General features: G+C 43.5%; 1 protein-coding gene across 3 annotated transcripts in view; it reads left to right on the top strand.

The window, feature by feature from the left end:
- The window catches only part of LOC139566187 (neural cell adhesion molecule 2-like), a 395,977-nt gene that overhangs the window by 283,046 nt on the left and 90,506 nt on the right, over nucleotides 1–22,425 (top strand). For all 3 annotated transcript variants that reach the window (XM_071387198.1, XM_071387197.1, XM_071387199.1), the window contains exon 3: nucleotides 20,810–21,016. In XM_071387198.1, coding sequence (XP_071243299.1) covers nucleotides 20,810–21,016 — 207 coding nt within the window. The remainder of the gene's footprint in view (nucleotides 1–20,809; nucleotides 21,017–22,425) is intronic.

The following is a 22,425-nucleotide window of genomic DNA, read 5'->3' as shown; positions in this document are numbered from 1 at the left end:
TTCCCTGCTGAAAAAGTAAACTAGATAATATATCTTAATAGATATAAGGTGAAATGACGGTTTAGTCGTAACAATCTGGCTAAATGATGTGTATAGATAACGTTACTTGACCCTGTTATATTTCAGATATCTGTGCTCCTAAAGCCATGCTGATATTGGCTAGCTACTTCAAACTCTACTGGCACAGGATACACATGATCATAAAGCCCAGTTCAGATGCGCATAAGATGAGAAAGGACGCAACGGGTTGTTGGGTCTGAAAGGTCTACTTTTAGATGGTCTCATGACGTCGGCTGGAGTTTCCAAGATTCAACATGTAGCTTGCGAAGAGACGGATACATTTAGCTAATCAAATAACTAACCTTCTGTGTTTTGCCAAGCAGATAACTGGGCTTGCCAAGTCGAATTCTAACTCGCTATTTTGCTGCACATAGCTAGCCTAGCATGCTGATATTTATCTGAGAAGTCAATGTACCATGTTTCTGGTGCATGTGTGCATGACACTTGTCTTCTACAATACCTTGCTACAGCAAGTGGCCACTTTGTTTAAAAGTTTCCATCACACGATTGGAAAGAGTTACCTTTTGAACTGTGCCAACTGAATCCCCTTTCTTTAGTCAGCTGTTGTGCAACACAACATTCTAAAACTGGATAGTGTTTATGTCTTGTCTCATGTCGGCTGTTGGATCTGAACTGGGCTTCATTACTTGACGTCAAAGCTTTGAACCTGAAATAATATTTTTCAGTCATGAAAGGAATAAATTGACATCAACTCCAGCTCCATCATTGTCGAGTATTGGAACAGAATTTAGGCATCTATGTAGCTATGCTGTGTTGGAAAATTAACTACCTAGGATTTACTTTGAGTGTTGATTACATAGGTACTATCCCAACATTAGCCTACAGCACAGTGTAATGAAGACGAGGTAGACAGAGAGCTGGTTTCAAGTGCAGGGCGCAGCAGGTGTTTAATGTGATGGACCACAGGAGGAGGAAGGGAGCTGGGTCCAGGGGCAGGCCGCAGGTCATACACAGGGTGTCCAAAAGGCAACAGTACAGGCAGGGAAAAGGCTAGTAACGTTGTCCGGGAGATCAAGAAATAGGTGAGTAACAGGAAATCCATTAGGCTAAGGTACAGGCAGGGAATAGGCAAAGTCAGTGAGGCAGGCAAAAACTATCATACACGGGAGGAGTACATTACTGGAAACACAGCGCTCCGAAGAGAAGTGTGTCAAAAACAAACGATACCTCACAAAGATGGGGTGCAAAGAACTGAACTAAATAGGGTGTGATAATGACATACAGGTGTGTGAAAAGGTGATCAGAATTCAGGTGATTGGGATCTGGAGAGTGAGCTGCGTTCAGGGGATATACTTTATGTGTGTGAGAGTGTGAGCTGGAAAGTGAGCTGCGTTCAGGGGATCTACGTGTATGAGAGTGTGAGTTGGAAGCAGATGTTACACACATAGATTACTGATATTCCCCATTTGAGCTGTGTGGTTGAGATGTAGACAAACCTAGCCCAAAAGATACACATTTGTGTATAAAACTGTAAAATTAAATTATTTTGAATGATTGGTTAACATTAGTTCTTCATTCTGCCAAATGACCTTCTTATCCAATGATGAAAAAAATACTTACTCCCTTCATCCTAAACTGAATGTATTATTTACCCTGGAAATCTAAGACTGATGGTCATCAAAGGCAATTCTGCCAAATGGTAAACTCGTAATCCAGATTGGGATTGATGGGGCATGTTTGATTTGTTGTCTATCTAGGTCAGGGATTGGCAACTCCAGTCCCCTGCGGTCGTAGTGCTGTCACACTTTTTCCCCATCCCTAGCAAACACAGCTGATTAAACTAATTGCATTCTAAAATGAAGATCATGATTTGTTGATTATTGGAGTCAGGTGTGTTCCCTGGGGCCGAGGCAAAAGTGTGACACTAATCAGCCCCCGAGGACTGGAGTAGGCCAACCCTTATCTAGGTCTACATCTGAGCTGTAATCCTTCTAGAATCACATGTATGTTTGTTTATCCCATGTGTGACTCTGGGTTGTTTGTGTCACACTGCTTTGCTTTATTTTGGCCAGGTCGCAGTTGTAAATGAGAACTTGTTCTCAACTGGCCTACCTGGTTAAATAAAGGGGAAATTAAAAAAAATATATTAAAAACGTACTCAGTTCCTCCAGTCTATGACACTAGAACCCTACTAGCAGCACTATAACCATCGTCCAGCCGTGGATAACGCGAAGGGCAACATGTACGTGTTAGTTTACCTATCGGTTGTGAAAAAGATTTGTATGATGTAAAACCCTAAAATTACAATTTATTAGAACTCAACATAATATAGTACATGTTATTGATGTTATATTTTCAACATACACTGAGTATACAAAACATTAAGAACACCTGCTCTTTCTTTCTTTCTATGAACGCTATGACCCTTTATTGATGTCACTTAAATCCACTTAAATCAGTGTAGATGAAGGGGAGGAGACAGGTTAAAGAAGGATTGTTAAGCCTTGAGACAATTGAGACATGAATTGTGTGCCCTTCAGAGGGTGAATGGTCAAGACAAAAGATGTAAGTGCCTTTGAACGAGGTGCCAGGTGCACCAGTTTGTGTCAAGAACTGCAACACTGCAGAGTTTTTCATGTTCAACAGTTTCCCGTGTGTAACAAGAACGGTCCACCACCCAAAGGACATCCAGCCAACTTGAAACAACTGTGGGAAGCATGGAGTCAACATGGGCCAGCATCACAGTGGAACGTTGGACACCTTGTAGAGTCCGTGACCCAATCGAATTGAGGCTGTTCAGAGGGCAAAAGGGGGGGTGCAACTCAATATTAAGAAGGGATATTAGGAAGGTGTCCTTAATGTTTTGTACACTCAGTATGTTAACACTAATGTTCAGCACTGATAGTAATGAAATTCTATAGACAAAATACTCACTAAATCTAATATATTTCAGCTAAAAAAGACTGAAATATTACATCTCAAAGGTGAATGGCCTAGGCATTGAAAACTGAAAAGGATTACATCTACAGTACCAGTCAAAAGTTTGGACAAGGGTTTTTCTTTATTTTACTATTTTCTACATTGTAGAATAATAGTGAAGACACAAACTATGAAATAACACATATGGAATCATGTAGTAACCAAAAAAGTGTTAAACAAATCAAACTATATTTTAGATTCTACAAAGTAGCCACCCTTTGTTGGGTCATTGTCCTGTTGAAAAACAAATAATAGTCCCGCTAAGCACAAACCAGATGGGATGGCGTATCGCTGCAGAATGCTGTGGTAGCCATGCTGGTTAAGTGTGCTTTGAATTCTAAGTAAATCACTGACAGTGTCACCAACAAAACACCCCCACACCCTCACACCTCCTCCTCCATGCTTAATGGTGGGAAATACACTCGTGGGGATCATCCTACTCTGCATCCCAGAAAGACACTGCGGTTAAAAAACAAAATTCTCAAATTTGGACTCAACAGACCAAAGGACAGATTTCCACCGGTCTAATGTCTATTGCTCGTGTTTCTTGTCCCAAGCAAGTCTCTTCTTCTTATTGGTGTCCTTTAGTAGTTGTTTCTTTGCAAAAGTCTGACCATGAAGGGCTGATTCACGCAGTCTCCTGTGAACAGTTGATGTTGAGATGTGTCTGTTACTTGAACTCTGTGAAGCATTTATTTGGGCTGCAATCTGAGGCTGGTAACTCTAATGAACTTATCCTCTGCAGCAGAGGTGACTCTGGGTCTTCTTTTCCTGTGGCGGTCCTCATGAGAGACAGTTTCATCATAGCACTTGATGGTTTTTGCGACTGCACTCATTTGAGCTGTTCTTGTCATAATATGGACATGGTATTTTTCCAAATAGGGCTATCTTCTGTATAACACCCCTACCTTGTATCAACACAACTGATTTTGATGTAAAAAAAATAAATCCAGGTAGACGGGAAGCAACCAGCTCCACCAACTCACCCGTTTCTTCAAAGGACAGCTCTTGCAATTTAGCCTGTAATGATTTACTTACCTTCATCTCAGCCAGCCTCTACACAACCATCTAGCCATGACTCCTTGACATTGCTAACGTGAGTATTTGTTATTACAATCTAAAAATGAGAATTATAGCCGGTGTATAACAGTATTATTACCTTTTCTGAACACATTGTTACTAAAATGGAATCGAGTTGTCTTCAATCTGGTCTCAAATTTACAGACTTGGCTTGTCACTAGTTACCACAGCCACAAAATGGCTATACTGGCTTTCCACTAGATAATACAGCCACAAAGTCTCAGGGTGGATGTTGAAGAGACGTCATCCCAGCGGCGACTACCAATGAGAGCTAGGGTTTCTGGGATATCATGTTCAAATCTAGAAAAAATATTGCCAGAGGGGGTCTCCATAAACACTTGTACACACATAGTTACACAGTGAAGCTTTAATGTTTGACTGTTAGATGGCAATTTAAATATTGATATCTTGATAATTGTATGTAATTCACTAATATATTAAAGGTTATGCCGCTTCGCAGGTCAGTGAATAAATATGAATATATTTTGCCAGATGAGGCTATGTGTATGGAAATGGTAGCTGATGAGTTTTGACAGATTTACATAGAAATTAAGGGAAAAATTGTCACATCTGACCCACTGTCAGAAATAGTTGTTATTGGACTGATATCCTCATCCTTACACGTCTTTCCTTTTTGCTATATGTGATATCACAAGCACTATATACAGTCGTGGCCAAACGTTTTGAGAATGACACATATTAATTTTCACATATTAACTGCTGCCTCAGTTTGTATGATGGCAATTTGCATATACTCCAGAATGTTATGAAGAGTGTTCAGATGAATTGCAATTAATTGCAAAGTCGCCATGCAAATGAACTGAATCACAAAAAAACATGTCCACTGCATTTCAGCCCTGCCACAAAAGGACCAGCTGACATGTCAGTGATTCTCTCGTTAACACAGGTGTGAGTGTTGACGAGGACAAGGCTGGAGATCACTCTGTCATGCTGATTGAGTTCAAATAACAGACTGGAAGCTTCAAAAGGAGGGTGGTGCTTGGAATCATTGTTCTTCCTCTGTCAACCATGGTTACCTGCAAGGAAACACGTGCCATCATCATTTGCTTTGCACAAAAAAGGCTTCACAGGCAAGGATATTGCTGCCAGTAAGATTGCACCTAAATCAACAATTTATCGGATCATCAAGAACTTCAAGGAGAGCGGTTCAATTGTTGTGAAGAAGGCTTCAGGGCACCCAAGAAAGTCCAGCAAGCACCAGGACCGTCTCCTAAAGTTGATTCAGCTGCGGGATCGGGGCACCACCAGTACATAGCTTGCTCAGGAATGGCATCAGGCAGGTGTGAGTGCATCTGCACGCACAGTGAGGCAAAGACTTTTGGAGGATGGCGTGGTGTCAAGAAGGGCAGCAAAGAAGCCACTTCTCTCCAGGAAAAACATCAGGGACAGACTGATATTCTGCAAAGGGTACAGGGATTGGACTGCTGAAGACAGGGTCAAAGTCATTTTCTCTGATGAATCCACTTTCCGATTGTTTGGGGCATCCGGAAAAAAGCTTGTCCGGAGAAGACAAGGTGAGCACTACCATCAGTCCTGTGTCATGCCAACAGTAAAGTATCCTGAGACCATTCATGTGTGGGGTTGCTTCTCAGCCAAGGGAGTGGGCTCACTCACAATTTTGCCTAAGGTCACAGCCATGAATAAAGAATGGTACCAACACATCTGTCACGCCCTGACCATAGAGAGCTTTTTATTCTCTATATTGGTTAGGTCGGGGTGTGACTAGGGTCGGTTATCTAGGTGAATATATATATCTATGTTGGCCTGGTATGGTTCCCAATCAGAGGCAGCTGTTTATCATTGTCTCTGATTGGGGATCATATTTAGGGAGCCATTTCCCCCTTGTGCTTTGTGGGATGTTGTTTTTGTGTAGTGCCTGTTAGCATTGCATTTGCTTTACGTTTAGTTTCTGTCTGTATTTGTTTTGGTGATTTTAATTTATAAAAATTATGTGGAACTCTACGCACGCTGCGCCTTGGTCCATTCAGTATAACGATCGTGACCGAAGATCCCACCACCAACGGACCAAGCAGCGTGCCCAGGAGGAGCAGGGATCCTGGGCCTGGGAGGAAAGCCAGGAGTGGAGGACATCCTGGACGTGGGAAGAAATCATGGCAGGAGACAGAAGCCTGCCATGGAAACAGGCGGAGGCAGCGAGGGAAAAACAACCTCCTGAGACGGTCCACGGTCCGGATCCTCCTGAGACGGTCCACGGCCCGGAACCTCCTGAGACGGTCGGCAGTCCCCGGCGACGAACCACGGTCCGGAGTGTCCGGAGACGATCCACGGTCCGGAGTCCCCGGCGACGATCCACGGTCCTGTTCCTCCGGCGACAACCCAGGGTCCGGTTCCTCCGGCGACGATCCACGGTCCGGAGCTTCCGGCGATGATCCCCGCACCAGAGCCGCCATTGAAGATGACATATCCGCAAGCGGAGTGGGTAGTTCGCCCCGCACCGGAGCCGCCCCCGACGGTAGATGCCCACCCGGACCCTCCCCTATTGAGTCAGGTTTTGCGGTCGGAGTCCGCACCTTTGGGGGGGGTGGGGGGGGGGGGGGTACTGTCACACCCTGACCATAGAGAGCTTTTTATTCTCTATGTTGGTTAGGTCAGGGTGTGACTAGGGTGGGTTATCTAGGTGAATATATATATATCTATGTTGGCCTGGTATGGTTCCCAATCAGAGGCAGCTGTTTATCGTTATCTCTGATTGGGGATCATATTTAGGCAGCCATTGTGCTTTGTGGGTTCTTGTTTTTGTGTAGTGCCTGTTAGCATTGCATTTGCTTCACGTTTCGTTTCTGTCTGTATTTGTTTTGGTGATTTTCATTTATAAAAAATTATGTGGAACTCTACACACGCTGCACCTTGGTCCATTCAGTATAACGACCGTGACAACATCCTCCGAGAGCAACTTCTCCCTACTATCCAGGAACAGTTTGGTGACGAACAATGCCTTTCCAGCATTATGGAGCACCTTGCCATAAGGCAAAAGTGATAACTAAGTGGCTCGGGGAACAAAACATCGATATTTTGGGTCCATGGCCAGGAAACTCCCCAGATCATAGTCCCATTGAGAACTTGTGGTCAATCCTCAAGAGGCGGGTGGACAAACAAAAACCCACAAATTCGGATAAACTCCAAGCATCGATTATGCAAGAATGGGCTGCCGTCAATCAGGATGTGGCCCAGAAGTTAATTGACAGCATGCCAGGGCGGATTGCAGAGGTCTTGAAAAAGAAGGGTCAACACTGCAAATATTGACTCTTTGCATCAACTAAATGTAATTGTCAATAAAAGCCTTTGACACTTATGAAATGCTTGTATTTATACTTTAGTATTCCATAGTAACATCTGACAAAAATATCTAAAGACACTGAAGCAGCAAACTTTGTGGAAATTAATATTTGTGTCATTCTCAAAACTTTTGACCTCGACTCTATACAAAAGTATGTGGACACCCCTTAAAATGAGTGGATTCGGATATTTCAGCCACACCTGTTGCTAACAGGTGTGGTATTAACTTCCGGCGCCGCCCAAGATGGCCGCCTCGCTTCGCGTTCCTTGGAAAATATGCAGTATTTTGTTTTTTTATGTGTTATTCCTTACATTGGTACCCCAGGTAATCTTAGGTTTCATTACATACAGTCGGGAGGAACTACTGAATATACGATTAACGTCAACTCACCATCGTTCCTACCAGGAATATGACTTTCCCGAAATGGATCCAGTGTTTTGCCTTCCACCCAATACAATGGATCTGATCCCAGCCGGCGACCCTATGCGACGCCGTAAAAGGGGCAAACGTAGCGGTCTCCTGGTCAGGCTTCGGAGACGGGCACATCGCGCTCCATTCCCTAGCATACTACTCGCCAATGTCCAGTCTCTTGACAATAAGGTTGATGAAATCCGAGCACGGGTAACATTCCAGAGAGACATCAGGGATTGCAACGTTCTCTGCTTCACGGAAACATGGCTAACTCAAGAGACGCTAACAGAGTCGGTGCAGCCAGCTGGTTTCTTCACGCATCGCGCCGACAGAAACAAACATCTTTCTGGTAAGAAGAAGGGCGGGGGGGTATGCCTTATGATTAACGAGACGTGGTGTGATCATAACAACATACAGGAACTCAAGTCATTCTGTTCACCTGATCTAGAACTCCTCACAATCAAATGTCGACCGCATTATCTACCAAGGGAATTCTCTTTGATTATAATCACAGCCGTATATATTCCCCCCCAAGCAGACACATCGATGGCCCTGAACGAACTTTATCTGACTCTTTGTAAACTGGAAACCACACACCCTGAGGCTGCATTCATCGTAGCTGTGGATTTTAACAAGGCTAATCTAAAAACAAAACTCCCTAAATTCTATCAGCATATCGATTGTGCTACCAGGGCTGGTAAAACCTTGGATCATTGTTATACTAACTTCCGCGACGCATATAAGGCCCTCCCCCGCCCTCCTTTCGGAAAAGCTGACCACGACTCCATTTTGTTAATTCCAGCCTACAAACAGAAACTAAAACAACAAGGTCCCGCGCTCAGGTCTGTTCAACGCTGGTCCGACCAATCTGATTCCACGCTTCAAGACTGCTGCGATCACGCGGATTGGAATATGTTCCGCATTGCGTCCAACAACAACATTGACGAATATGCTGATTCGGTGAGCGAGTTCATTAGGAAGTGCATTGACGATGTCGTACCCACAGCAACGATTAAAACATTCCCAAACCAGAAACCGTGGATTGACGGCAGCATTCGCGTGAAACTGAAAGCGCGAACCACTGCTTTTAACCAGGGCAAGGTGACCGGAAACATGACCGAATACAAACAGTGTAGCTATTCTCTCCGCAAGGCAATCAAACAGGCTAAGTCCCAGTACAGAGACAAAATAGAGTCGCAATTCAACAGCTCAGACACAAGAGGTATGTGGCAGGGTCTACAGTCAATCACGGATTACAAAAAGAAAACCAGCCCCGTCGCGGACCAGGATGTCTTGCTCCCAGACAGGCTAAACAACTTTTTTGCCCGCTTTGAGGACAATACAGTGCCACTGACACGGCCCCCTACCAAAACCTGCGGGCTCTCCTTCACTGCAGCCGAGGTGTGTAAAACATTTAAACGTGTTAACCCTCGCAAGGCTGCAGGCCCAGACGGCATTCCCAGCCGCGTCCTCAGAGCATGCGCAGACCAGCTGGCTGGTGTGTTTACGGACATATTCAATCAATCCTTATCCCAGTCTGCTGTTCCCACATGCTTCAAGAGGGCCACCATTGTTCCTGTTCCCAAGAAAGCTAAGGTAACTGAGCTAAACGACTACCGCCCCGTAGCACTCACTTCCGTCATCATGAAGTGCTTTGAGAGACTAGTCAAGGACCATATCACCTCCACCCTACCGGACACCCTAGACCCACTCCAATTTGCTTACCGACCCAATAGGTCCACAGACGACGCAATCGCAACCACACTGCACACTGCCCTAACCCATCTGGACAAGAGGAATACCTATGTGAGAATGCTGTTCATCGACTACAGCTCAGCATTTAACACCATAGTACCCTCCAAACTCGTCATCAAGCTCGAGACCCTGGGTCTCGACCCCGCCCTGTGCAACTGGGTCCTGGACTTCCTGACGGGCCGCCCCCAGGTGGTGAGGGTAGGTAACAACATCTCCACCCCGCTGATCCTCAACACTGGGGCCCCACAAGGGTGCGTTCTGAGCCCTCTCCTGTACTCCCTGTTCCCCCACGACTGCGTGGCCATGCACGCCTCCAACTCAATCATCAAGTTTGCGGATGACACTACAGTGGTAGGCTTGATTACCAACAACGACGAGACGGCCTACAGGGAGGAGGTGAGGGCCCTCGGAGTGTGGTGTCAGGAAAATAACCTCACACTCAACGTCAACAAAACGAAGGAGATGATTGTGGACTTCAGGAAACAGCAGAGGGAGCACCCCCCTATCCACATCGACGGGTCAGTAGTGGAGAAGGTGGAAAGTTTTAAGTTCCTCGGTGTACACATCACGGACAAACTGAATTGGTCCACCCACACAGACAGCGTTGTGAAGAAGGCGCAGCAGCGCCTCTTCAACCTCAGGAGGCTGAAGAAATTCGGCTTGTCACCAAAAGCACTCACAAACTTCTACAGATGCACAATCGAGAGCATCCTGTCGGGCTGTATCACCGCCTGGTACGGCAACTGCTCCGCCCACAACCGTAAGGCTCTCCAGAGGGTAGTGAGGTCTGCAGAACGCATCACCGGGAGCAAATTACCTGCCCTCCAGGACACCTACACCACCCGATGTCACAGGAAGGCCATAAAGATCATCAAGGACAACAACCACCCAAGCCACTGCCTGTTCACCCCGCTATCATCCAAAAGGCGAGGTCAGTACAGGTGCATCAAAGCAGGGACCGAGAGACTGAAAAACAGCTTCTATCTCAAGGCCATCAGACTGTTAAACAGCCACCACTAACATTTAGCGGCCGCTGCCAACATACTGACTCAACTCCAGCCACTTTAAAAATGGGAATTGATGGAAATTATGTAAAAATGTACCACTAGCCACTTTAAACAATGCCACTTAATATAATGTTTACATACCCTACATTACCCATCTCATATGTATATACTGTACTCTATATCATCTACTGCATCTTGCCATCTTTATGTAATACATGTATCACTAGCCACTTTAAACTATGCCACTTTATGTTTACATACCCTACAGTACTCATCTCATATGTATATACTGCACTCTATACCATCTACTGCATCTTGCCTATGCCGTTCTGTACCATCACTCATTCATATATCTTTATGTACATATTCTTTATCCCTTTACACTTGTGTGTATAAGGTAGTAGTTGTGGAATTGTTAGGTTAGATTACTTGTTGGTTATTACTGCATTGTCGGAACTAGAAGCACAAGCATTTCGCTACACTCGCATTAACATCTGCTAACCATGTGTATGTGACAAATAAAACTTGATTTGATTTGGTGTATAAAATCAAGCACACCGCCATTCAATCTCCATAGACAAACATTGGCAGTATAATGGACTTACTGAAGAGTTTAGTGACAACAAGCTCTTCATAGGATGCCACCTTTCCAACCAGTCAGTTCATAAAAAATTTCCCCAGCTTAAGCTGCCGCGGTCGAATCAAACCAAATGAAATCAAACGTTATTTGTCACATGCGCCGAATACCACAAGTGTAGACTTTACCGTGAAATGCTTCCTTACAAGCCCTTAACCAACAGTGCAGTTCAAGAAGAAGAAAATATTTACCAAGTAGACTAAAATAAAAAGTAATAATAAAAAGTAACACAATAAGAATAACAATACGAGGCTATATACAGGGGGCACGGGTACCGAGTCAGTGTGCGGGGTACAGAATACTTGAGGTAATCTGTACATGTACAGTTGAAGTCGGAAGTTTACATACACTTAGGTTGGAGTCGTTGAAACTCGTTTTTCAAACACTCCACAAATGTCTTGTTAACAAACTATAGTTTTGGCAAGTCGGTTAGGACATCTACTTTGTGCATGACACAAGTCATTTTTCCAACAAATGTTTACAGACAGATTATTTCACTTATAATTCACTGTATCACAATTCCAGTTGGTCAGAAGTTTACATACACTAAGTTGACTGTGCCTTTTAAACAGCTTGGAAAATTCCAGAAAATGATGCCATGGCTTTAGAAGCTTCTGATAGGCTAATTGACATCATTTGAGTCAATTGTAGGGGTACCTGTGGATGTATTTCAAGGCCTACCTTGAAACTCAGTGCCTCTTTGCTTGACATCATGGGAAATCAAGACCTCCACAAGTCTGGTTCATCCTTGGGAGCAATTTCCAAACGCCTGAAGGTACAATGTTCATCTGTAGAAACAATAGTTCGCAAGTATAAACACCATGGGACCCCGCAGCCGTCATACCGCTCAGGAAGGAGACGCGCTCTGTCTCCTAGAGATGAACGTACTGTGGTGTGAAAAGTGCAAATTAATCCCCAACAACAGCAAAGGACATTGTGAACATGCTGGAGTAAACAGGTACAAAAGTATCTATATCCACAGTAAAATGAGTCCTATATCGACATAACCTGAAAGGCCGCTCAGCAAGGAAGAAGCCACTGCTCCAAAACCGCCATAAAAAAGCCAGACTATGGTTTGCAACTGCACATGGGGACGAAGATCGTACTTTTTGGAGAAATGTCCTCTGGTCTGATGAAACAAGAATATAACTGTTTGGCCATAATGACCATCGTTATGTTTGGATGATAAAGGGGGAGGCTTCCAAGCCAAAGAACACCATCCCAACTGTGATGCACCGGGGTGGCAGAATCATGTTGTGGGGGTGTTTTGCTGCAGGAAGGACTGGTGCACTTCACAATATAGATGGCATCATGAGGCAGGAAAATTATGTGGATATATTAAAGCAACATCTCAAGACATCAGTCAGGAAGTTAAAGCTTGGTCCCAATGGGTCTTCCAAATGGACAATGACACCAAGCATACTTCCAAAATTGTGGCAAAATGGCTTAAGGACAACAAAGTCAAGGTATTGGAGTGGCCATCACAAAGCCCTGACCTCAATCCTATAGAACATTTCTGGGCAGAACTGAAAAAGTGTGTGTGAGCAAGGAGGCTTACAAACCTGACTCAGTTGCACCAGCTCTGTCAGGAGGAATGGGCCAAAACATTTGACCCAAGTTAAACAATTTAAAGGCAGTGCTACCAAATACTAATTGAGTGTATGTAAACTTCTGACCCACTGGGAATGTGATGAAAGAAATTAAAGCTGAAATAAATAATTCTCTCTACTATTATTCTGACATTTCACATTCTTAAAATAAAGTGGTGATCCTAACTGACCTAAGACAGGTTTTTTTTAACTCAGATTAAATGTCAGGAATTGTGAAAAACTGAGTTTAAATGTATTAGGCTAAGGTGTATGTAAATGTCCAACTTCAACTGTACATACCCCAACCAGAAGTTATCCATTTACAGGCAACATCTGCACTGAGCTAAAGATTAGTGCTGCCGCTTTCAAGGAGCGGGACTCTAACCCGGAAGCTTATAAGAAATCCTGCTATGTCCTCTGACGAACCATCACGCAGGTAAAGCATCAATGCAGGACTAAGATTAATTCGTACTACACTGGCTATAACGCTCATTGGATGTGGCAAGGCTTCCAAACTATTACAGACTACAAAGGGAAGCACAGCCGCATGCTGCCCAGTGACACGAGCCTACAAGACGAGCTGAATTACTTATATGCTCGCTTCTAGGCAAGTAACACTGAAGCATGCATGAGAGCATCAGCTGTTCTGCATTACGGTGTGATCACGCTCTCTAGGTGATGTGAGTAAGACCTTTAAACAGATCAACATTCACAAGGCCGCAGGGCCAGACGGATTGCCAGGACGTGCACTCTGAGTATGCGCTGACCACTGGCAAGTGTCTTCACTGACATTTTCAACCTCTCCCTGTCTGAGTCTGTAATACCAACATGTTTCAAGCAGACCACCTTAGTCCTTGTGCCCAAGAACAATAAAGTAACCTGCCTAAATGACTACCAACCCATAGCACTCACGTCTGTAACATTAAGTTCTTTGAAAGGCTGGTCATGGATCACATCAACACCATTATCCCAGAAACCCTAGAATCACGGGCCGCCCCCTGGTGGAAAGGGTAGGTAACAACACATCCGCCACGCTGATCCTCAACACGGGGGCCCTCAGTGGTGTGTGCTCAGTCCCCTCCTGTACTCCCTGTTCACTCATGACTGCATGGCCAGGCTCGACTCGAACACCATCATTAAGTTTGCCGATGACAGAACATTGGTAGGCCTGATCACCAACAACGACGAGACAGTCTATAGGGAGGAGGTCAGAGACCAGTGCCAGGACAACAACCTCTCCCTCAACATAATCAAGACAAAGGAGATGATTGTGGACTACAGGAAAAGGAGGACCGAGCAGGCCCCCATTCTCATCGACAGTTGTAGTCGAGGAGGTTGAGAGCTTCAAGTTCCTTGGTGTCCACATCACCAACAAACTAACATTTTCCAAGCACACCAAGACAGTCGTGAAAAGGGCACAACAAAACCTATTCCCCCTCAGGAGACTGAAAAGATTTGGCATGGATCCTTAGATCCTCAAAAAGTTATACAGCTGCACCGGCGAGAGCATCCTGACTGGTTGCATCACTGCCTGGTATGGCAACTACTCGGCCTCCGACCGCAAGGCACTACAGAGGGTAGTGCGTACGGCCCAGTACATCACTGGGGCCAATCTTCCTGCCATCCAGGACCTTTATACCAGGTGGTGTCAGAGGCAGAGTTGCGAAGAAAAAAACATATCTCAGACTGGCCAATAAAAGATTAAGATGGGCAAAAGAACACAGGCACTGGACAGAGGAACTCTGCCTAGAAGGCCAGCATCCCGGAGTCACCTCTTCACTGTTGACGTTGAGACTGGTGTTTGTGGGTACTATTTAATGAAGCTGCCAGTTGAGGACTTGTGAGGCATCGTTTCTCAAACTGTACACTCTAATGTACTTGTCCTCTTGCTTGGTTGTGCACCGAGGCCTCCCACTCCTCTTTTTATTCTGGTTAGGGCCAGTTTGCGCTGTTCTCTGAAGGGAGTAGTACACAGCGTTGTACGAGATCTTCAGTTTCTTGGCAATTTCTCACATGGAAAGCCTTCATTTCTCAGAACAAGAATAGACTGATGAGTTTCAGAAGAAAGTCCTTTGTTTCTGGCGATTTTGAGCCCGTAATCGAACCCACAAATGCTAACACTCCAGATACTCAACTAGTCTAAAGAAGGCCAGTTCTATTGCTTCTTTATCAGGACAACATTTTTCAGCTGTGCTAACATAATTAAAAAAGGGTTTTCTAATGATCAATTTGCCTTTTAAAATGATAAACTTGGATTAGCTAACACATTGTTCCATTGGAACACAGGAGTGATGGTTGCTGATAATGGGCCTCTCTACGCCTATGTAGATATACCATTAAAATTCAGTTGTTACCAGCTACAATAGTCATTTACAACCTTAAAAATGTCCACACTGTATTTCTGATCAATTTGATGATATTTTAATGGACAAAACTGTGCTTTTCTTTCAAAAACAAGGACAATTCTAAGTGACCCCAAACTTTTGAACGGTAGTGTTCATACTCATCTTTTTTATATATTTCCTTTATTACTTTCCAACCCTACCACCCCTCCCACAATTGGAGCAAACTAGTGAACAACAACGCTTAAGCCTGTATTTCCAGGCTTCATACATCTTTTTTACAATCGTTTTATTTTGTTTGTTTTTAACTCTTGTCCTTCCTCAACCTCTCCCATGTCCATCCGGTTTGATTTGCCATATATTTCAAACTGTGCTCTTTCAAAAAAAAATCTTAACTTCTTTATGTTTTACGGGCACAGTATGTTTTACATTAGTTATCTTGTTATTAGTCCCAACCTTCAGCTCCATTCAACCCCTCCCATCTTTCGCTTAACACCATCCATATTGGATTTCTATTTGAAATATATTTTTCAACTGTACTGTGATGTTTCACAAAAGTTCTGAACCTTTCTATTCTCATTGTTCCTACAGATTTTTTGCTAAAAGTATTATAATATTATTGATTGATTGACTATGACTTTTCAAATCGCCCAGTTGTGCTATCTGCAGGGTTAGCTCCAGGTAAATGTTGCAATTCTTCAGCCATTCCTGGATCTGTGACCAAAAACAAGCTACATATGGACAGTACCAAAACAAATGATCTCATGATTCTGCCTCTCCGCAGCAAAATATGCAGAGATGGGAAGGTTGTATCTCCCATGTAAATAACATTCTGTTGGTTGCAAGAATTCTGTTTAATAAGTTTTGAATCCACCATGGTCTTGCGTATCAGTTCATAAACCATGTGCCATGGAATTGGTACGTCAAAAATCTCTTCCCTTCTATTTTGCAATCTATATGGCACGGCTGCCAATTTTTGGGTCCTTAAATGAAGTTGGTATACTTTTTTTATTTCTCACAATTTTCTTTAACCAATTATGGACTTTAATGCAGAGCCGACAGACAAGTTCCTTACTTTTCCCCCTTCCACTTTCCTCTTCCATATTTGCGGTTATGCTGCAATTAGTTGGTTGTAATTTGGGTAGCTACATGTATGACAACTCCACCAGTCGTATTTATGATATAATTTACAAAGATTATACCTATTTTATCAGTTAGTATTTAGTATATTTGAGTTTAACCACAATATTTGTTGTATTATTTGTTAATTTTTTGGGGTGGATTAAGTGAAATTGAAAGCAACTTTCTATGGCTTGTTTTAAAAATAACGATATTTGAGAGATTATTTACTTTTCAAATAACTGAAAGTGAGAGGTTGTAATCTGAATAAAGAGAAAAAAGCCTTTGTTGAACATAGGTTGAGACATTCTTACTAATTTGCTAGAGAATCAGTTTGGATTTAAATATAACTTTTGCATGACTGAAGCCTTTAGTGAGAGTTCTAATGCTTTAATATGTAATAATTTCTGCCCTCCAAATTCATATTCATTATATAAATAGGCCCGTTTAATTTTGTCTGGCTTGCCATTCCAAATAAAATGGAATCTTTTTTTTCTCATATAATAAAAAACTTTAAAGTTATTTACCTTTCCATGGCAGCAAGATCTTATCTATTTTTGCTACTTTTCTATTAAAATGTATTGGAGTGAGATCATACATTTTTTATTCTACATCACCATCAGACCATTTAATTGGTAAACTACACAGTAAAGTAAAAGTAGTATATTTTTATGATCCAATATGTAATATAGTACACTTATAATAATTTGGTTGTAATCCAGAGAGGTTAGAAAAATGTTCTAGATATTCTGAGGCTGTGGAGGGATCCAAGTTGTCGATTTAAAAGAACATGAATCATCAGCGTACAATGAAACCTTTGTTTTTAAGCCCTGTATTTCTAATCCCTTGATATTAATGTTGGATCAGATTTTAATAGCTAACATTTCGATGGCCATAGTAAATATAGCTGAAGTCAGAAGTTTACATACACCTTACCCAAATACATATAAAACTCAGTTTTTCACAATTCCTGACATTTAATCCTAGTAAAATGTCCTGTCTTAGGTCAGTGAGGATCACCACTTTGTTTTTAAGAATGTGAAATGTCAGAATAACAGTAGAGAATTGTTTATTTCAAATTTTCTTTCTTTCATCACATTCCCAGTGGGTCAGAAGTTTACATACACTCAATTAGTATTTGGTAGCATTGCCTTTAAATTGGTGAACTTGGGTCAAATGTTTCAGGTAACCTTCCACAAGCTTCCCACGATAAGTTCCTCCTGACAGAGCTGTTGTGACTGAGTCAGGTTTGTAGGCCTCCTTGCTCACACACGCTTTTTCAGTTCTGCCCACAAATTTTCTATAGGATTGAGCTCAGGGCTTTGTGAGGGCCACTCCAATACCTTGACTTTGTTGTCCTTAAGCCATTTTGCCACAACTTTGGAAGTATGCTTGGGGTCATTGTCCATTTGGACGACCCATTTGCGACCAAGCTTTAACTTCCTGACTGATGTCTTGAGATGTTGCATCAATATTTCCACATCATTTTCTTTCCTCATGATGCCATCTATTTTGTGAAGTGCAACAGTCCCTCCTACAACAAAACACCCCCACAACATGATGCTGCCACCCCCGTGCATCACGGTTGGGATGGTGTTCTTCGGCCTCACTCCAGTGATGATCCATGGCAAGAAAACTCCAGTGATGATCCATGGCAAGAGGCCTCCAGTGATGATCCATGGCAAGAAGCCTTCAGTGATGATCCATGGCACGAAGCCTGCAGTGATGATCCATGGCAGGAAGCCTCCAGTGATGATCCATGGCACGAAGCCTCCAGTGTTGATCCATGGCAAGAAGCCTTCAGTGATGATCCATGGCACGAAGCCTCCAGTGATGATTCATGGCACGAAGCCTCCCGCGACGGCCTCCAGTCCGGAGCCTCCAGAGACGGTCTCCAGTCCGGAGCTACCAGCGACGTTCCCCAGTCCGGAGCCTCCAGCGACGGTCCCCAGTCCGGGGCCCGCAACGAGGGTGCCCAGTCCGGGGCCCGCAGCGAGGGTCCCCAGTCCGGGGCCCGCAGCGAGGGTCCCCAGCCCGGGGCCCGCAGCGAAGGTCCCCAGTCTGGGGCCCGCAACGAGGCTGCGTCCCGCACCTGAGCCGCCACCGCGGATAGATGCCCACCCAGACCCTACCCTCAGGTTTTGCGGCCGGGGTCCGCACCTTTGTGAGGAGGGTACTGTCACGCCCTGACCTTAGAGAGCCTTTTTATGTCTCTATTTGTTTTGGTCAAGGTGTGATTTGGGGTGGGCATTCTATGTTTCGTTTTCTATGTTTCTTTATTTCTATGTTTTGGCCGGGTATGGTTCTCAATCAGGGACAGCTGTCTATCGTTGTCTCTGATTGGGAACCATACTTAGGTAGCCCTTTTTCCCGCCTTTCAGTGTGGGTAGTTAATTTTGTTTGTGGCACATAGCCCTTTAGCTTCACGGTTGTTTTGGATTGTTTATTGTTTTTGTCGGCATCATAATAAATAAAGGATTATGTACGCTCACAACGCTGCACCTTGGTCTACTTCTGTTGACGGCCGTGACAAATAATCTGTAAACAATTGTTGGAGAAATTACTTCCGTCACGCACAAAGTAGATGTCCTAACCGACTTGCCAAAACTATAGTTTTGTAACAAGAAATTTGTGGAGTGGTTGAAAAACGAGTTTTAATGACTCCAACCTAAGTGTGTGTAAACTTTCGACTTGAACTGTAGATATGCCGATAGTGGACAGTTTAACACTTTCTGAGATGTAGCCATTATTGTTATTTTACACCTAGGGTTACTATACATTATTTTAACCCATTTTATAAGAGATTCTCCAAAATTGAAATGTTCGAGGCATTAATATATAAACTCCAGTTGTACTTTATCAAAAGCCTTTTCTATGTACGCTATGAATAGCAGGCCTGGTTTCCCAGTTTTTTTTATATCGTTCTGTTGTTTCCAGTACTTGCCTCATATTATCTCCAATGTATCGCCCATGTAAAAAACCTGTCTGTTTTAGAATGAATAATGTCTGACAATACCTTTTTAATTCTATGTGCTATACATTTTGCTAGAATATTTGCATCACAACACTACACACATTTCTTTTACGGACTGGGTCTTTATATTTCCCATTTGTATCCTGTTTCAGTAATAATGAAATCAGACCTTCTTGTTGATTGTCTGATAATCTACCATTTACATAGGAGTGGTTAAAACATGCTTTTAACGGTCCTCTGAGTATATCAAAACAGGACTTAAAGGCTTTAACTGTATCAAGAAGTTCCTCCTCTGTAATTTCACCTTTACATGAGTCTTTCTGTATGGCTGTTCATTTTACATTATTTATAGAAAAAAGCCATACAATTAGCTTCGGTTAGAGGAGATGGAGGAGACTGAAACAAAAACATATTCCTGGATAGCTGAACATTCTTAATAGTGGAAATGATTTCTGATTTACTTTTGAAATCATCAAACAATGATTCTGCTGTCTCTAATAAGGCCTCTTTTACCATTTCTCCATCCTGGAACAGTTTCTTGTGCTTTGCTAGTATGCGACTCACCCGATATGATGCAATCGTGGCTGCCTTTGATTTTGAGCTTGGCTTTGTAAAATATCGATTTTTGGGCAGCTAGTTGTGACTTCAACTCTTTTACTTTTCTCTTCTGTAGTTCACTTTTAGCTGGAAAGTCACTTTCATATTTCCTGTGAACAGTTTTGAAATGCCTCTTGACATTTCCCTTCTTAGCAATGTTTGAATGGCAGATCAGACACACACATTTTGAATTTGTTGTGGTGAAAAAATAATCTTCCTTCCACTCACTGTGAAATTGGTATATTTTCGGTTTCTTGCTGCTTGGTCCAGCACTCATATTAAAAACGTAACTGCAACTTCATAAAAAAAATGTAACAAAACTAATAGCACTGGAACAACAAATAATATTCTGTTACAGGTCTGTTGTAGGTCTCACTAGCGTGGAAATGGAAACGTACTAACTGCAGATGGTTGCTATGGTAGCGACAGTTTGGAAAACAAATGTAGCAACTATAGTTGGTCCAATTTTATGTAAATCAAGCAGTTTTTATTTATTTTATTTTGGCTGTGCGATAATATTCAAGAAAGAAGCTAACCTGTGAGCAAAGCTTACGGTGCTTCAGAACTGTGGACCTTATTATTTTTAAGCAGGCTCGATGGTAACGCTGTGAATTGCAAAAATATATTTTGAAAAGGTTTATGCGGTCTACTAGAAAGAAGTTCGCCGTCGAATGCGATCGACGCCCTGGGCACCAATGCTCTAGAAAGTGTGAAAATCATTCAACTCCATTTTCTGCTACTTGTCTCCGAAGTGGGATAACACGTTTATCAAATTTCAAAGAAGCATAACTTTCCCATGTTGAAAAAGAGCTGATTAGGCTACCATTTATTTCAGGTGTGCTTATGAATATATAAGTGGAACTAATGGTGGGGTACTCAAGGGGAGGTTTGGGAAATACTGCTCTAGAGTCTACGGCTTGGCTTGGTTCTTTATACAGTTCCTTAATGTTACCTATATGTTCTCTCTCCCCCTCCCCAGTGATCGGCGAGCCGGTGAAGTTGGAGTGGTTTAACCCCCAGGGGGAGCGCATTGTGTCGTCCCAGCGTGTGGCCCTGCACACCGGTGAGGACAGCTCCAGGCTGACCATCTACAACGCTGTAGTGGAGGACGCGGGCATCTATCGCTGCCAGACCACCGACGCCCAGGGACAGACGCAGGAGGCCACCATGGTGCTGGAGATGTACCGTGAGTGTCACTTACATGCATATGTAACAGAGAAGAACACACACACCACACTCTCTGCATTCCCTCTGTATCCATTCCAGCCTCTGTAGCGGTCCTTCAGACATACAAAGACATGAGTTGAACGCATCGCCGTCTCCTCTGTTAGATCATAAAGATACACCATATTTACATTCCATTGCACCGCCGTACCCACTTGCCCATTAAAGAGTGTAATGAATGTTCGCTGGGTCTGGCGGTGTGTGTGATGGATAGTACTGCATGTGTGTCGGCGACGGAGGCAGGCTCTAATCGTATGGGAGAGGGAATCTTCTGTGGCCGTTAATGGGACGTGATACACGGAGGAGTTCTGCCGCTGGTAGCCATCTGGCAGACGCTTGATTTGGATCACTGGTGTGGTGTGTGTACTGTGTGTGTGTGTACATATGCACACAGGCGTGCGCACGCACCCACACACACCCCTCTGGAGTGTGCTTACCTTTCGCACCCGCTCCACAAGTCCCCCTACCTCCTCTGACCTCCTCTCTCACGCACCACAGCTTGGCAGCCGTATCCATGACAACGTCAGTCAGCCACCGTTCAGCTCTGTGTGTTCAGTAAGTATGAGAAGTAACAGGGAGATAGTCACCTGAAGGGCTTGAGCAGGCGTGTAAAGTACCCAGCACCCATCTGAGGCGATACCGAACATGATCTTCTTGTGATTAACACCACATGTTATGAAAAATGGAAGCCGCTTTAAATGTGCTGTACATGACCATTTGTGAGTCGTGATGTTCCGCACACACACGTGCACACATCTTGACATTATTATACAGTGGGGCAAAAAAGTATTTAGTCAGTCACCAATTGTGCAAGTTCTCCCACTTAAAAAGATGAGAGAGGCCTGTAATTTTCATCATAGGTACGTACACTTCAACTATGACAGACAAAATGAGAAAAGAAATCCAGAAAATCACATTGTAGGATTTTTTATGAATTTATTTGCAAATTATGGTGGAAAATAAGTATTTGGTCAATAACAAAAGTTTATCTCAATACTTTGTTATATACCCTTTGTTGGCAATGATAGAAGTCAAACGTTTTCTGTAAGTCTTCACAAGGTTTTCACACACTGTTGCTGGTATTTTGGCCCATTCCTCCATGCAGATCTCCTCTAGAGCAGCGATGTTTTGGGGCTGTTGCTGGGCAATACGGACTTTCAACTCCCTCCAAAGATTTTCTACGGGGTTGAGATCTGGAGACTGGCTAGGCCACTCCAGGACCTTGAAATGCTTCTTACGAAGCCACTCCTTCGTTGTCCGGGCGGTGTGTTTGGGATCATTGTCATGCTGAAAGACCCAGCCACGTTTCATCTTCAATGCCCTTGCTGATGGAAGGAGGTTTTCACTCAAAATCTCACGATACATGGCCCC

The sequence above is a fragment of the Salvelinus alpinus genome, chromosome 38, assembly GCF_045679555.1.
Source record: "Salvelinus alpinus chromosome 38, SLU_Salpinus.1, whole genome shotgun sequence".
Taxonomy (NCBI): domain Eukaryota; kingdom Metazoa; phylum Chordata; class Actinopteri; order Salmoniformes; family Salmonidae; genus Salvelinus; species Salvelinus alpinus.
The sequence above is the reverse complement of the archived record's forward strand: the minus strand, read 5'-3'. Positions and strand labels throughout refer to the sequence as shown.